Genomic DNA, 15,209 nt, shown 5'->3' on the forward strand with positions numbered 1-15,209 from the left:
AATGTTTAGGTCAGACGCGCGCCTGACTTAAAAAGCCTTTTTTAGTCGGTTAAAAAGGCTTTGTAAGTCGGGCACGCGTCCCACCTAACAACTCCCGTAGTAAGAAGTTTCGGTTTTTGAAGTCGGATTTAGCAACCGACTTAAGGCCTCATTGTTTAAGTTGGTTAATATTAACCCGACCTAAGATATTAACTTCGCAAGTCACATAGTTTTAACCGTCTTAAAGAGTTAATACTTTTTTTTTTTTATATAGCACACATGCAGAATATGCTTCCATTTTTTTTCTGCAACCATTTTTTTTTTGTCCACCGCATGCATGCAGAATATCCAATGCACAATCTTGTAGTAATAGAAAGATACATTAAAGTGTTGGATAAAAATACATTTACTAGTCAATAGCAACCATAACCAAAATCCACATGTACCAAAATCCATAGAACTACAATGTCATACGAAAGTAAATATTGCCACTGTGCACCGGGAGATTAAAGTACATGTTAGAACCAAAATGCAAATAGTACAAAAACTCAAAACAGGGCTAACACTAAGCTAAAACCCCAACTGCTAAAAAAAAAAAACAATCTCACTAAAGCTTACTCCCCACACCGGCTCCAAAAACCAGTATCGCACTAAGATGAATCCGTATTTGCTTCAATAAGTTCCAGAATCAAATTTGCACAGCGTTCTTGAACATTTTTAACTTCATCCTTTTGAAAGGGAGTTGAATCCGCAAATATCTAAATAAATAAATGATGACATAATATTAGTTTATCATATTAGCATGCAAAAATAAAATTAATTAATTTATAATATTTGTTAAAAAAAACTATACGTACTTGCATCCATGAATCCACAACACCACTGGATACGATGTTCAACATATGTAGCATGACAAAGTATCCGCTCTCGTAACAAACTGATTGCCTTCGACTCTGAAATTGAATATGATCAAATGTGACCGATTAGTCGGTAAATACTATTAAAAATAGAAGCTATTTAATACAGAAACACCACAAAGATGATAGATGAAGTAGTAGCATGTGTTAACAAATTACGGTGGGATAAAACCATACTACTTTATTATGATTTCTCACCCGTTGTAGCTTATTATAACCTTCCAAAGCTCTACAATAATCAATACTTAATCGTTAAACTTATATCATTAAACATATCACAGTTCATGTACAATAAATAAATTGAATACTTACGAATCAACAATGACTGATAAATTTTTATCTGCCGGCTTCTTTCCTAACGAACATAGAAAGGTTACCTCACGCTTCTTGAGATTAATTGTGAGCAACTGCCAGTGACGACTACAAGGGCATTAAACAATTAAATTATTTGTAAAATTCAAATCTCTATATTACAAGTGATTGGATATAAAGAGAGGGAACAAAAGTACTTGTTAAAGTAAGAAGCTAGGTACAAATCCTTTTTGTTATTGTCCATCGTGTTTTGAATGTAGGTTTGAACACTAACTTGGTCATAAAATAATAACTTCAGCATATGCTTTCTCATAGGAACTGAATGATTCTAGAAAATGAGTTCACACATCTCATATAGGCCTAAAGTTTTCTTTTTAAAGTCCATGACTATATCTAATAAGTCTGTTAAATTAAATTAAATTTTTTGTTTTACAGCTCACATAATTATACTTTGTTAATGATTGAAAGAAAAGTCAAAGTTCAATATTTCTATATATTTGTTTTTCTTCTAAAAGACTAAATGCCTAATTGAAGACATTGTTTCTAAAAACTATGCTTTTAGAAAATGACGCCCCACATACATATATTTTTGCTTATAGTTTGTATTAAAAATAAATAATATCTTTAGCCTCTAATAAATAAATAATACCTTTTTGACTACATAGGCTTAAATTACAACAATTTGACTCAGTCAATTAATCTTGTTTGAATGAAGATGAATGGTGAATAATAAAAAAGAAGTATGCACAAGAATGTTGCACTTGGCATAATCTTCATTCTAGTACAGTTACTTATGTTTCTCTTGTATATGTTCAACATATTTCAGTTGAAACACATTGGGTAATATCTACATTTACCGTTCCCTTTCCCTACTAGAAAAATGAAATATGTTTATAGAGATTCTTACTACTATAAGGACCTACAATTATTTTTATGGACACCTCTCATACCATCTTATTTTGGTTCTATCCTTTTTCTTTCTTTCCAGCTGCAGCCACTGAATTGTGTATGTCAATTTAGATCTTTGTAAATCAATTTAGATTTTTGAACGTATCAAAACAAACTAGTTCCTACCTTCGTTAGCACAAAAGTATCATACAATAGTTCTATGTATAGCTAAGATGACAAAAAATAACTATCAAGGTATTAATAGTATGTACGGTGGTTAGAGTTTCATAATTTAAGATTTTTGTGCAAGTGCATTCAACCTTCAGATTATAGACCAGACACAAGATCATTGATAAGGTGGATCCAAGCACTTCCTAGCTATGTTATACACTCTGATACCAAGGGGCTCTAAAGTGCATACGATGTCATGAGAGAAAGTATGTGTCCCTAAAAAGTTCGATGGTTCGGGGTTACAATAAACTTGTTCAATGAAGCAAGTGTCTATCTATATATATGATAAAAGTGGGATGGCAATTATTCGAACAAAGTATAAATGTGGTAATTCTATCATGCCCCGTATTGCAAAGATCGAATTGAATTCTATAAATGTGGTTATTCGAACCAAACTTAAATCAGAACATTTTAATTAGATTTTATAAACAATGAGGGAAGCTGGAACCGTAACATGCAACATGCTGTATTGCCTATACATATATGTAACACCATTTTATCTATTATGTCTCTAGCTTCTAACAATATTGACGATGTACTATACTAGTCACAACTATTTTCATGACTATTCAAATGAGTTCCAAATGATAAGGCATAAATCAAAACAGAACAAGATAAAGGAATTTTTCACCTTTCCTACTGTATGTTCACTCATTCAACTCAAAATTATCAAAGTTTTTTTAGCAATTTATACACACAACTATTTTCATGACTATTCAAATGAGTTCCAAATCATAAGATTTAAATCAAAACAGAACAAGATAAAGGAAATTTTCACTAATCAATTGAGGTTTATATATTGTAGTCTCTAAGTTGAAGAAAGTCAATTAATTTAGTCACATTTGTTCAAATTTATCACTTTAATTTCGAATATCAATTACTAGCATGGAGTCAAATACTAGCAGAATTCAAACAAAATGTTATTTTATGCAATCCTTAAACTAGAGGGATCACTTCAGAATAGTGAGTAAAATAGAATTCAGTGACATACTTGAATTGACAATGAAGTAGTTTGTCTTCCTATATATGTCGATGTTTTCCACTCCAGCCAACAAAAACGCAACTAACTTTAGTATCCTGAATAAAATAAAGTATAAATCAAAAGCCTTCAGGATGTTTGTATCATTACAATAAGAATGAAAGCCTAAGTCACTAGCTAACACGTGGACCACACATAGACCCTCCTAAATCGTCCATTCTGAACCCTAATCTGCTCAGAGTTGTCCAAACCAAGGTTTTCAAGGCCCTTAAACTCTAATTTTCTACCCTACAACCTCACATTCTAACTGAATTCTCCGAGTGTGTTTGCATATCCCTTTTTCTCTATAATAACAAAACAACTTATTCACATAAACAACTTACTCACAGAAACAATTATTCCTAAACAAAAATAGCATAACAAAAGTGATTATTTTGCACATAAAGAATAGTGAAGGGATTTGGAATGAAGTTTTGAGAGTGAAGGGATTAAGACAGAACCTGGATTACCAACGTCGTAACCAATTTACACAAGAAAAATTCCCAATTCTAAAACCCTAAAACAAGGAAGGAAGGAGAAATTGGAGAACCAATTGGCTTACCTTAGGTTCCGACGAGGGCGAGTAAAAAAGTAAGAAGGTCCGGCGAGAGTGATTGAGCGATGACGGAGGCCGCGGCGAGTGAGAAAGAGAGAGCAAGTGAGAGCGGCTTTTGGCAATTGAGTGAGAAAGAGAGAGCTTTCAGTGATTGAGTGAGAAAGAAAGAAAGAGCAAGTGAGAGCGATTCATTGAGTGAGAGCAAGTGAGAGCTTTCAGTGATTCAGCGACGTGAACTTCTTTTAAAGAAAAAAATTTTGTTTTTTTTTTAGACATATAAATAAAAATTTGTTTTTTTGTTTGTTACGGAAAAAAGGTCATATTCATATAACTATTTTTTTTGTCAAACATATAACTATTAATTAATTCCTTCAAAAAAAACTATTAATTAATTTTTTATTAAAAAAAACTATTAATTTAATTAATAAATTTAATTAGTTTATTTATTTAATTAATTAATAAATAAAAATAGTGAAAGTTGATGATTCACCTGGAAATAGAGGAAAAAATCCTTAGGTTGGGTGGTCAAGGGACCGACTTAAGAAAAAGACTTCTTAAGTCAATTGATCAACCTAGTGACTTAAGGAATTTATTAAAAAAGAATCTTTTCATTATTCTATCCATCCTAAGTCGGGTAAACTTATAACCGACTTAAGAAAGTTTAAAATAATTACTAAACTGCCACCGCGTCACTTCTTAAGACGGGTGCAGAGCGAACTGACTTAAGCACGAATCTATAAAGTATTTTTTGTACTAGTGACTACGAGAAAAAAGGCCAACCAGATTTTATCTCTTGAAGACAGTTCAGGTAACAAGGTTTCTTCTAGTACCGGAATGTGTGAAATTGCTAAAAATTATTTTTTGGAGCTTTTTCAAAAAAAAAATAATGCGGAAGCCCCTGTTACACAAGTCATCCAACATTCAGTGTCGGCCGAGGATAATGTAATGCTTACAGCACCGTTTACTAAGAAAGAATTTAGAGAAGCAATGTTTTGGATGCACCCAGATAAATGTTCCGGTCCAGATGGTTTTAGTCCGGGTTTTTATCAACAGTTTTGGAATTTGTGTAGTGATGAAATTTTCAAGGAATGTTGTACTTGGCTTGACACAGGAACCTTCCCACCAGACTTGAATATGACGAACATTGCACTCATCCCGAAAGGCAATTCACAGACATCTATGAAAGATTGGCGTCCCATAGCACTTTGTAATGTGCTTTATAAACTTATTTCCAAGGTGCTTGCTAATAGACTCAAACTAATTCTTCATAAGTGTATATCAGACAATCAGTCGGCTTTCGTCCCTGATAGATCCATCCTTGATAATGCGATGGTTGCTATAGAAGTTATCCATTTTATGAAGACAAAAACTAGAGGTAATGATCAGTTTGTCGCTCTTAAACTTGATATTAGCAAAGCTTATGATAGAATGGATTGGGATTATCTGAAGGAGGTTATGATTAAAATGGGGTTTAGTGAAAAATAGATTCAGTGGATGGTTATGTGTGTTGAATCAGTTGATTACAGCGTTCTAGTTAATGGGGAACATGTTGGACCAGTTATTCCAGGGCGAGGCCTTCGACAGGGGGATCCTCTTTCCCCATACCTCTTTATTATTTGTGCGGAGGGTCTTTCTTCACTAATTAGGGACGCAGAGGAGCGTAATGTTATCTCGGACACTGGTATTTGTCGTGGAGCTCCACCAGTATCTCATCTTCTTTTCGCTGATGATTGTTTTCTTTTTTTCAAGGCAGAGGAAAGTCAGGCGCATGTTATGAAAGATATTCTTAACACCTACGAGGCAGCGTCCGGTCAAGCAATTAGCTTGCCGAAGTCTGAAATTTTTTATAGCAAGAATGTGCCAGATACTCTGAAGAATAATATTACCAACATTTTAGGAGTTCGAGCCGTTCTAGGCACAGGCAAGTACTTAGGTATGCCTTCCATGATTGGACGGGATAGGACGGCCACGTTTGCTTATATCAAGGAGCGTGTGTGGCAAAGAATAAACTCTTGGATTAGCAAGTGTCTTTCAAAGGCGGAGCGGGAGGTAATGATTAAGTCTGTTTTACAAGCTATTCCGTCTTATGTTATGAGTCTTTTTCAGCTTCCCACTACGCTTATCACCACTATCGAGAGGATGATGAATTCGTTTTGGTGGGGGCATGGTCGAACTACACATAGAGGTATTAACTGGTTGAGTTGGGAAAAGTTATCCATGCACAAGTCTCGTGGTGGAATGGGTTTTAAAGATCTTACGGCTTTCAATCTTGCGATGTTGGGAAAACAAGGGTGGAAATTCCTTTCGGAGCCTCATTCTCTTGTCACTCGTATTTTCAAGGCTAGATATTTTCCATCTTCATCCTTTCTCACTGCCACAATAGGCCACAACCCGAGCTATGTTTGGCGTAGTATCTTACGCGCTCGCTTCATTGTTCGCGGCGGTGCAAGATGGAGTATCGGTTCGGGTGCGTCAATCCCTATTCTTGATGCACCTTGGTTGTCAAATGGTGAGACTATAGACGGCAGCATAGCGGGAGGCTTCTATGTTCGTGATTTCAAAGTGAAAAGTTTAATATCTGAGCAGGGTAAGCGATGGAATGTGCCTCTTGTTCGACAGGTTTTTAGTTCTGACATAGCTGATACCATTTTGCAAACACCATTGTATGAGCAAGTCCGACATGATCGCCTCATTTGGAAAGCGGAAAGGAATGGTTGTTATTCGGTACGGAGTGCTTATCGTTTATGTGTGGAAGATTTGGTGGATGTTTCTCATCATCATCGCCCGGGTAATTGGAATAATTATATTTGGCGTTTAAAGGTTCCGCCGAAGGTTAAAAATCTGTTATGGCGAATGTGTAGGGGATGTCTTCCGACTAGAGTTCGGTTGCAAGATAAAGGAGTTTCGTGTCCGACAAATTGTGCAAGTTGCGATTCTAATTTTGAGGATTTAAATCACTTGCTTTTTGAGTGCCCTTTTGCCATTCAAGTTTGGAATGTTGCTGGTGTTTGGGATGTTGTTCAACATGCTGCAATTTACACGGATTCGGCTGCCAATTCCATTTTCCATATTCTGCAGAATCTGCCCAAGGACATTCAGCAACGAATTGCAGCCATTTGTTGGAGCTTGTGGAAGCATCGAAACCTCAAAATTTGGGAGAATGTTACCGAGAACAGCGCGCAAGTTGTCGATAGAGCGCGGCAGCTGATAGATGACTGGCAGGAAGCAAATCTGCCTAGCCAATCTGCGCATATGCAGCAGGCTGCACAGCAACAGCAGACTGTTATCACGTCACAGACTGGTGTGCAGCCCCATAATGTCCAATCTGGTCATGCAGTGTCGCAATGGGTGCCACCTAGCAGCGGGAGATTCAAATGCAACATCGACGCGGCTTTCTCTGAAACTTTCCAACGAACTGGTATCGGAGTGTGTCTCAGGGATGACTATGGAACTTTTGTTTTAGCTAAAGTGCTGCAATTTGATCAAGTTTATCCGGTAGCTGTTGGCGAAGCTCTAGGTCTTTACCATGCCATTCAATGGATGCAAGACATGCAATTCGACAACGTGGACTTCGAGCTAGATTCTAAGATTACGAGGGATGCTTTCCACTCCCGTAAGATAGATGTTACAGAATTTGGCAATATCATTAATGAGTGTCGAGTGCAATTTTTCTCCTCTTTCACAAACTCTAGGGTCGAGTTTATTAGGCGACAAGCGAATGCGGCGGCTCATACTTTAGCAAGAGAAGCTACTTCCTTAGCTAGTCCCAATATTTATTATGTAATCCCACAATGTATTGAACCTATTATTATAAATGAAATGCTATAAGCATCTTTTCGTAAAAAAAAAAAAAAAAAAAAAAAAAACTTTGGCAGCACCATTTCTATTTTTTTTTGTTGGTCCAGGCACTATTTCTATTTCAATTGTGTTCATAAGCATTATTTTACAAAAGCATTATATTATCACCAATTCACCATTTGCTGATATTTTATGAGCATATGGGTCACCTAAGCATTATATTATTTTCATTAAGTTCTGTGTGAACCTAAGAAATGTATTGTGTGAACCTAAGAAATGTATTTCTAGAAAATAGAGGTAACATAGTTAGGGAAAAAACTAAAAGCTTTGATACCCGTCCTTCTTGTTCAATTCAATTAATTCTAAGTAGTTTAGTTCAATCTTAAACTTTTTTTATTCTATTATATTTTGCAGGCACTTCGCATTTGAACCGTAGCATTTCTTTTTTATTTAGAAATGAGACAGTTTTTTTTTTCTTTTATGGTAGCTAAATATATTTTAATATTGGCTAGACACAATTAAAACATCATGAGAGAGAACATCTTTTTCTTTTTTGTAAAAAAAAAACAAAAACAAAAACAAAAACATTTTTCTCTTTCTTCATAATAATCATTACTTATGACAAGGAGATAGAAAAGCTGTGTAAATTTACTTTAAGAGACACCACATTTAGTTGTTTTCGAAGAAAGAGAAATGGTTTTTTGGTTCATGTGAAAATGTGCATGATGCTAACAAACACCAACTATATTTTAAGTGTGTGTATATTAGAAGCCCCCATATATATATATGTGTGTGTGTGTGTGTGTGTGTATATTACTGAAATACCATTCGAATTCATTTAATTAATCAACAAACTATTAATCATTAAACAAGTGGTCAAAGGGATATAACAAAAAGAGAGAGAAAATGCAAAAAAAAAAAAAAAAAAAGATACTTTCAGAATAGTAATGTTACATGGACAGTCTTAACACAACATCAAAATGTTCTCCCTCCTTCTGTTGTCTCTACTGCAAAATAAGCTTAAACAACATTCCATTCATCATACATAACTTATAGCATCTTCGACGTTGCAATGGCATGGGCTTGTCTACCAAAGCTTGTATCATTCTGCACACAGTCAAACTTCTATATTATAATATCGCAACAATTTTTTTGCATAGAACCAACCATATAGTACTTAATACCACAAGTGTAAAAGTACAACAGTGAAAATTAACAATATCATTTGTTCTCAGGGAAACCATTCATTCAAAATCAAAATTGATAAAAGTTGTCGTTCAAATCTTACATTGAGTTAGAACTAAGATTATGAATTAAACAACACGCGTGTTTCTAAATTCCTACCCATGGCCGCTATCACATATATCAAATAAATGTACAGCAGGGCTACCACATGTAGTTTCTGTTACAAAAATATTTGATTATTCTGCTGAATAGGTTTCTGTTACAAAGAAATCAATTCACGACAAGCAATGACACAAAATAAACACATATCACCAAACGCAAGCCCATTCAAAGTTGCAAAGTCCAACACACACTGAACTTCAGGACGGTAAGTAAAACACACACCAATGACTCACCATAAAATCCAACAAAAACTGAACTTTAGAAACTGGAATCTAGCTTCAGCGACATATTATAATCAGATTAAACGAAAACTAAATTTCGGAGTACTAGAATCAAACTGAATAGAAACTAAAATCTAAGTGAATAAGAACATCAAAATAGGAACTGAAGAAGACTGAAATTGAAGTGAGATCAAACTCAATCACCACTGAAATCAAATAGAAACCTAGAGAGAAAACAAGAGTTGGCATTTAGGGTTCATCGATTTGGGCTTTTAAGAATGTGAGATGCAGTGAGGAAATGAACGAGGGCGGGACTTTGGTTTTGCTTTTGGTTATGGTTATCCAAAAAATTGGATATGGCTATCCAAGAAGTGCATAATATGGGCTAGTTGAAAACCCAACATATTTTATCTGATTTTTTTTTTTTATAACTGAAGTTGGATGATAACAATCAAACTGTAGTGTCTGAGATAATATCTGATTTTGACTGCAAAATATGTGCATAGCCTGCAATTTCCTTTGTTTTATATTCTGCAAAAGAAAAATTTGGTTTATATGGTTCTTTTATCCTTAGGAATGTGAAAGTCTACTGCTATTTCCTGAATCAGTATAGCATAATAATAGACACTATCTGCATTCTTCTAAACCAGAAATAAAAGTAACGAAACCAGCTCGCAAAAGGGAACAAACATTCGAGGAAAGGAACAGAAACCGTGAATTGAGTAGAAAATCAGAACATTACATGTTGTTGTTGTTGTTACTACGTTGCTGGGCTTAAAATTCCAACAACAAGCATTGTTCTTTATGAATGAAGAGAGTACTGGAAGAACATGAAGATTTGTTGTTGTTGGGCTTTTTATGAATGTTGTTGTTGGGGATGAACGTTGTTGTTTTGGTTGAAAAATAAATAAGAAACAATTTAATTATTATTAATATTAATTGATTTATAAAATATTTAAAAAATAATTAAATGCCACGTATTTTCCACATGGACGGGTTGGTACAGTCAACAAGTGACACATAAGAAAAATGATGCCAAAACATCTAGAAAGTAGGGCCACATACCATTTTAAAAAGCAAATTTTTTTGCAAGGACGCTTTTCAAAAAAAATAAAAATTACAAGGACCAAAAGGCAAATACATATATTAGTATGTACAAAATACATAGCATAATACATATATTAGTTTGCTTCAACACAACCATTCCCAAAAGTATTCTAGGGTTCTAGCCTCCTAGATCCCCAAAATAGTCGCAGCCGTGAAAACTCATCTGATAGTTTTTCGTGGCATTAATCAACTAGAAAATTGTGTCGAATCATCACATTTGTCGACAACTTTGCGAAAGATCCTTGATTGATAGCTTGATAGATCGTTCTGTCATACCATTCTGTTGGCCGATCGAAGATTCAAATATTCGAGTCTTCCCCGATCCGGTAATCCCTAACTTCATTTAATAATTTCTTGAATGCCTTTGAGTTTTTTGATTGTTTTATTTGTCTTCTACATCTGTATTTGTTGTGATGAAATAAAACAATTGTGTCGAAATGTCACACTTGTCGACAACATTGTGAACCATCCTTGATCGATAGCTTGAGCAGATCGTTGTGTCATATAACTTTGTGGGTCGATCAAAGATTCAAATATCTGAGTCTTCCCAGATCCGGTAATCCTTTATTTTCATTTAATAATTTATTGAATGTCTTTAAGTTTTTTTGGTTGTTTTATTTGTCTTCTATCTATATATGTGTTTGTTGTGATGAAATAAAGCAATTTTGTTAGCGTGACTTCTCAACAACATTTTGAATCATCCTTAATCGATAGCTTGAGCGGATGGTTGTGTCATATAACTTTGTGGGTCGATCAAAGATTCAAGTATTCAAGTCTTCCCAGATCCGGTAATCCTTTAATTTCATTTAATAATTTCTTGAATGTAATTACGTTTTTTGGTTGTTTTGTTTGTCTTCTAGATCTATGTTTGTTATGATTAAATAAAACAATTGTCTACATATGAAATTTGTTCATTTAAAGATGTTACTGAAAATATTTTTCTTTTAAGGCTTTAAATAGTAAGCTTTATTCAAATGTTAAAAAAAGGACCGTACAATCAAATTGACTACGAATTGAAATATTTTCCATTCATATTTTGAGATCAACACTAGTGATTAAGTAAGTCAAATTTTTCCATATATAACCGATGATAAAGATTAATGAGAGTCCACAGTCTTTGATCCCATCTAGAGACAAGTAATTTTTTTCTCCTGTGTTTGCTCAGATAAACTATAAATGGCCTTTGAAATGACCAGTTTCTCTTACTCAAAATACTACCTATAATCATGTATACCACAACGATAAAAATTACATAGAAGTGAAAATTAACAATATAATTTGTTCTCAGGGAAACCATTCACTCAAAATCAAATTTGATAAAAGTTGTCATTCAAATCTTACATTGGATTAGAACTAAGATTATGAATTAAACAACACGTGTTTTTCAATTCAAAATTTAATAAGTTACTTAATTCTCAACACATCAATCACAAGAAAAAAAGTTGGGTTACTGATTTTGAAGTAAGGACATATTTGGTTGAAGCTAATAAGAGTTAATCAAAGATTGTGCGGATCAAAAAGAGAAACAAACAAAAAGCATCAATTACCATATTTCAACAAAATACCAAAACTAGAAAGAAAGAAAAGAAAATCAAAGACAGACATGTGAAATCACACCAAGTGGTACTTTAGTTGCATTAAAATCTTCATTGTTTTGTTCATTAAGAATCTCAACTTTAGCATATTCATCTTCAGAATTTGAAGGCCTAACAATCCTTATCTCCACAATATAGTAATGAATAGAACTTCCTTTCTCCCACAATGTTCTTCCATGAGCACTGGTTCCAATCATTCCACCTAATTTTAAACCATACAGTATAAAACCAAACCATTTTTTCAAGCTTCATTGATAATTTGCTTCAATGTCACACCAATTTCCAATGTTACTGTTTTTTCTTCCATATCATTCTTCAAACTTTTGTTGAGATATTTTGTGCTTATTAGTAAACCATTTGAATCTTAAGGACATACCAATTTTGGTATGTTGTGTGAATAACGGGTTGCAACTTTGACTTTGGTTTTTTTTCCTACTTGCTGATGCAACCATTGAAACTAATTCTTGTTCAGAAGTTGGATACAAAGCTTGAGAAGCTCGACATATAGTTCTATCAGGGAACATTCCATAGGAATTTGTGATGGTGCAGGTTGTATTTTCTGCATTAGAATATTTGATTTTGGTTTCTAATGCACAAAACACAACCTGCACCATGACAAATTTTTATGGGATGTTCCCTGAGAGAACTATATGCCAAGCTTCCCAAGCTTTGTTTCCAACTTCTGAACAAGAACTAGTTTCAATAGTTGCATCAGTATGTAGGAAAAAAAACCAAAGTCAAAGTTGCAACCCGTTATTCACACAACATACCAAAATTGGTATGTCCTAAAGATTCAAATGGTTTACTAATAAGAACAAAATATCTCAACAAAATCTTGAAGATTGATGTGGAAGAAAAAACAGTAACATTGAAAAGTGGTTTGACATTGAAGCAAATAATCAATGAAGCTTCAAAAAAATGGTTTGGTTTAACCCCATACACCATATTGGTATGGTTTAACAATAGGTGGAGTGATTGGAACTGGTGCTCATGAAAGCATACTGTGGGGGAAAGGAAGTTCTATTCATGACTATGTAGTGGAGATAAGGATTGTCAGGCCTTCAAATTATGCAGATGCATATACTAAAGTTGAGATTCTTAATGAACAAAACAAGAAAATTTTAATACAACTAAGTTTTCACTTGGTGTAATTTCACAGGTATGGTCTTTGATTTGTTTTTTCTTTCTTTCTAGTTTTGGTATATCAAACAAAAGATACAAGCAAGAATCATCAATTACCTTATTTCAACAAAAAACCAAAACTAGAAAGAAAGAAAAAAAATCAAAGACAGACATGTGAAATCACACCAAGTGTGGTACTTTAGTTGCATTAAAATCTTCATTGTTTTGTTCATTAAGAATCTCAACTTTAGCATATCCATCTTCAGAATTTGAAGGCCTAACAATCCTTATCTCCACAATATAGTAATGAATAGACCTTCCTTTCTCCCACAATGTTCTTCCATGAGCACTGGTTCCAATCATTCCACCTAATTTTAAACCATACAATATAAAACCAAACCATTTTTTCAAGCTTCATTGATAATTTGCTTCAATGTCACACCACTTTCCAATGTTACTGTTTTTTCTTCCACATCATTCTTCAAACTTTTGTTGAGATATTTTGTGCTTATTAGTAAACCATTTGAATCTTAAGGACATACCAATTTTGGTATGTTGTGTGAATAACGGGTTGCAACTTTGACTTTGGTTTTTTTTCCTACTTGCTGATGCAACCATTGAAACTAATTCTTGTTCAGAAGTTGGATACAAAGCTTGAGAAGCTCGGCATATAGTTCTATCAGGGAACATTCCATAGGAATTTGTGATGGTGCAGGTTGTATTTTCTGCATTAGAATATTTGATTTTGGTTTCTAATGCACAAAACACAACCTGCACCATGACAAATTCTTATGGGATGTTCCCTGAGAGAACTATATGCCAAGCTTCCCAAGCTTTGTTTCCAACTTCTGAACAAGAACTAGTTTCAATGGTTGCATCAGCATGTAGGAAAAAAAACCAAAGTCAAAGTTGCAACCCGTTATTCACACAACATACCAAAATTGGTATGTCCTAAAGATTCAAATGGTTTACTAATAAGCACAAAATATCTCAACAAAATCTTGAAGATTGATGTGGAAGAAAAAACAGTAACATTGAAAAGTGGTTTGACATTGAAGCAAATAATCAATGAAGCTTCAAAAAAAATGGTTTGGTTTAACCCCATACACCATATTGGTATGGTTTAACAATAGGTGGAATGATTGGAACTGGTGCTCATGAAAGCATACTGTGGGGGAAAGGAAGTTCTATTCATGACTATGTAGTGGAGATAAGGATTGCCAGGCCTTCAAATTATGCAGATGCATATACTAAAGTTGAGATTCTTAATGAACAAAACAAGATGATTTTAATACAGCTAAAGTATCACTTGGTGTAATTTCACAGGTATGGTCTTTGATTTTTTTTTTTCTTTCTTTCTAGTTTTGGTATATTGTTGAAATATGGTAGTTGATGTTTTTTCTTTGTATCTTCTGTTTGTTTCTCTTTTTTATGTGACTGACTCTGAATCTTCACAAGCTTTGATGAACTCTTATTAGCTTCAACCAAATATGTCCGTAATTCAAAATCAGTTACCCAACTTTTTTTCTTGTGATTGATGTGTTGAGAATTGATTAACTTATCAAATTTAGAATTGAAAATCATGTGTATCACGTATATCAAATAAAATTACAGCAGTGCTATCACAAGAATATTTGATTAGAATATTTGATTATGCTGCAGAATAGGTTATTGTTGCAAGAAATCCATTCACAGAAAGATATAGCACAAAATGAACACATATCAGCCAAACAAACCCTTTCAAAGTTGCAAAATTCAACAGTAAAACACATACCAAGACTCACCATAAAATCCAACAAAAACTGAACTTTAGAATCAGGAATCAAGCTTTAGCGACATCTTAATCAGATTAAACGAACACTAAACTTCAGAGTACTAGAATCAAACCGAACAGAAACTAAAATCTAAGTGAATAAGAACATCAAAACAGGAACTGAAGAAGACTGAACACCAATGAAATCAAATGGAAACCTAGAGAGAAATCGAGAGTTGGGATTCAGGGTTCATCGATTTGGGCAGGACTTTAGTTTTGCTTTTGGTTACGGGTATCCAACAAATTGGATATGGCTATCCAAGTAGTGCAAAATATGGCCAGTTGAAAACCCAACATATTTTATC

The 15,209-nt window shown here is 34.0% G+C and overlaps 1 protein-coding gene across 1 annotated transcript; it reads right to left on the reverse strand.

Moving 5' to 3' along the window:
• Nucleotides 1-346: 346 nt before the first annotated feature.
• On the reverse strand, nucleotides 347-1,452 carry LOC146908732 (uncharacterized). The gene is made up of 5 exons (XM_085729295.1): nucleotides 1,406-1,452; nucleotides 1,209-1,316; nucleotides 1,095-1,125; nucleotides 837-932; nucleotides 347-737 (listed from the first exon to the last, which is right to left on the reverse strand). Exons 1-5 carry the CDS (start codon nucleotides 1,450-1,452, stop codon nucleotides 630-632), a joined length of 390 nt encoding a protein of 129 aa, XP_085585421.1. The 3' UTR covers nucleotides 347-629.
• Between the last annotated feature and the right edge of the window lie 13,757 nt (nucleotides 1,453-15,209).

Source organism: Medicago sativa, chromosome 7, assembly GCF_051527215.1.
Source record: "Medicago sativa cultivar Bolivia chromosome 7, Bolivia_mono, whole genome shotgun sequence".
NCBI classification, from domain to species: domain Eukaryota; kingdom Viridiplantae; phylum Streptophyta; class Magnoliopsida; order Fabales; family Fabaceae; genus Medicago; species Medicago sativa.

Excerpts from the sequence above, each read along its gene's own strand:
- LOC146908732 (XM_085729295.1), bottom strand. The coding sequence starts at position 1,452 with ATGGACAATAACAAAAAGGATTTGTACCTAGCTTCTTACTTTAACAA. Across the intron at positions 1,317-1,405 it reads CTAGCTTCTTACTTTAACAA|TCGTCACTGGCAGTTGCTCA; the intron begins GTACTTTTGTTC and ends ATGCCCTTGTAG. Across the intron at positions 1,126-1,208 it reads TTATCAGTCATTGTTGATTC|AGCTTTGGAAGGTTATAATA; the intron begins GTAAGTATTCAA and ends TGATTATTGTAG.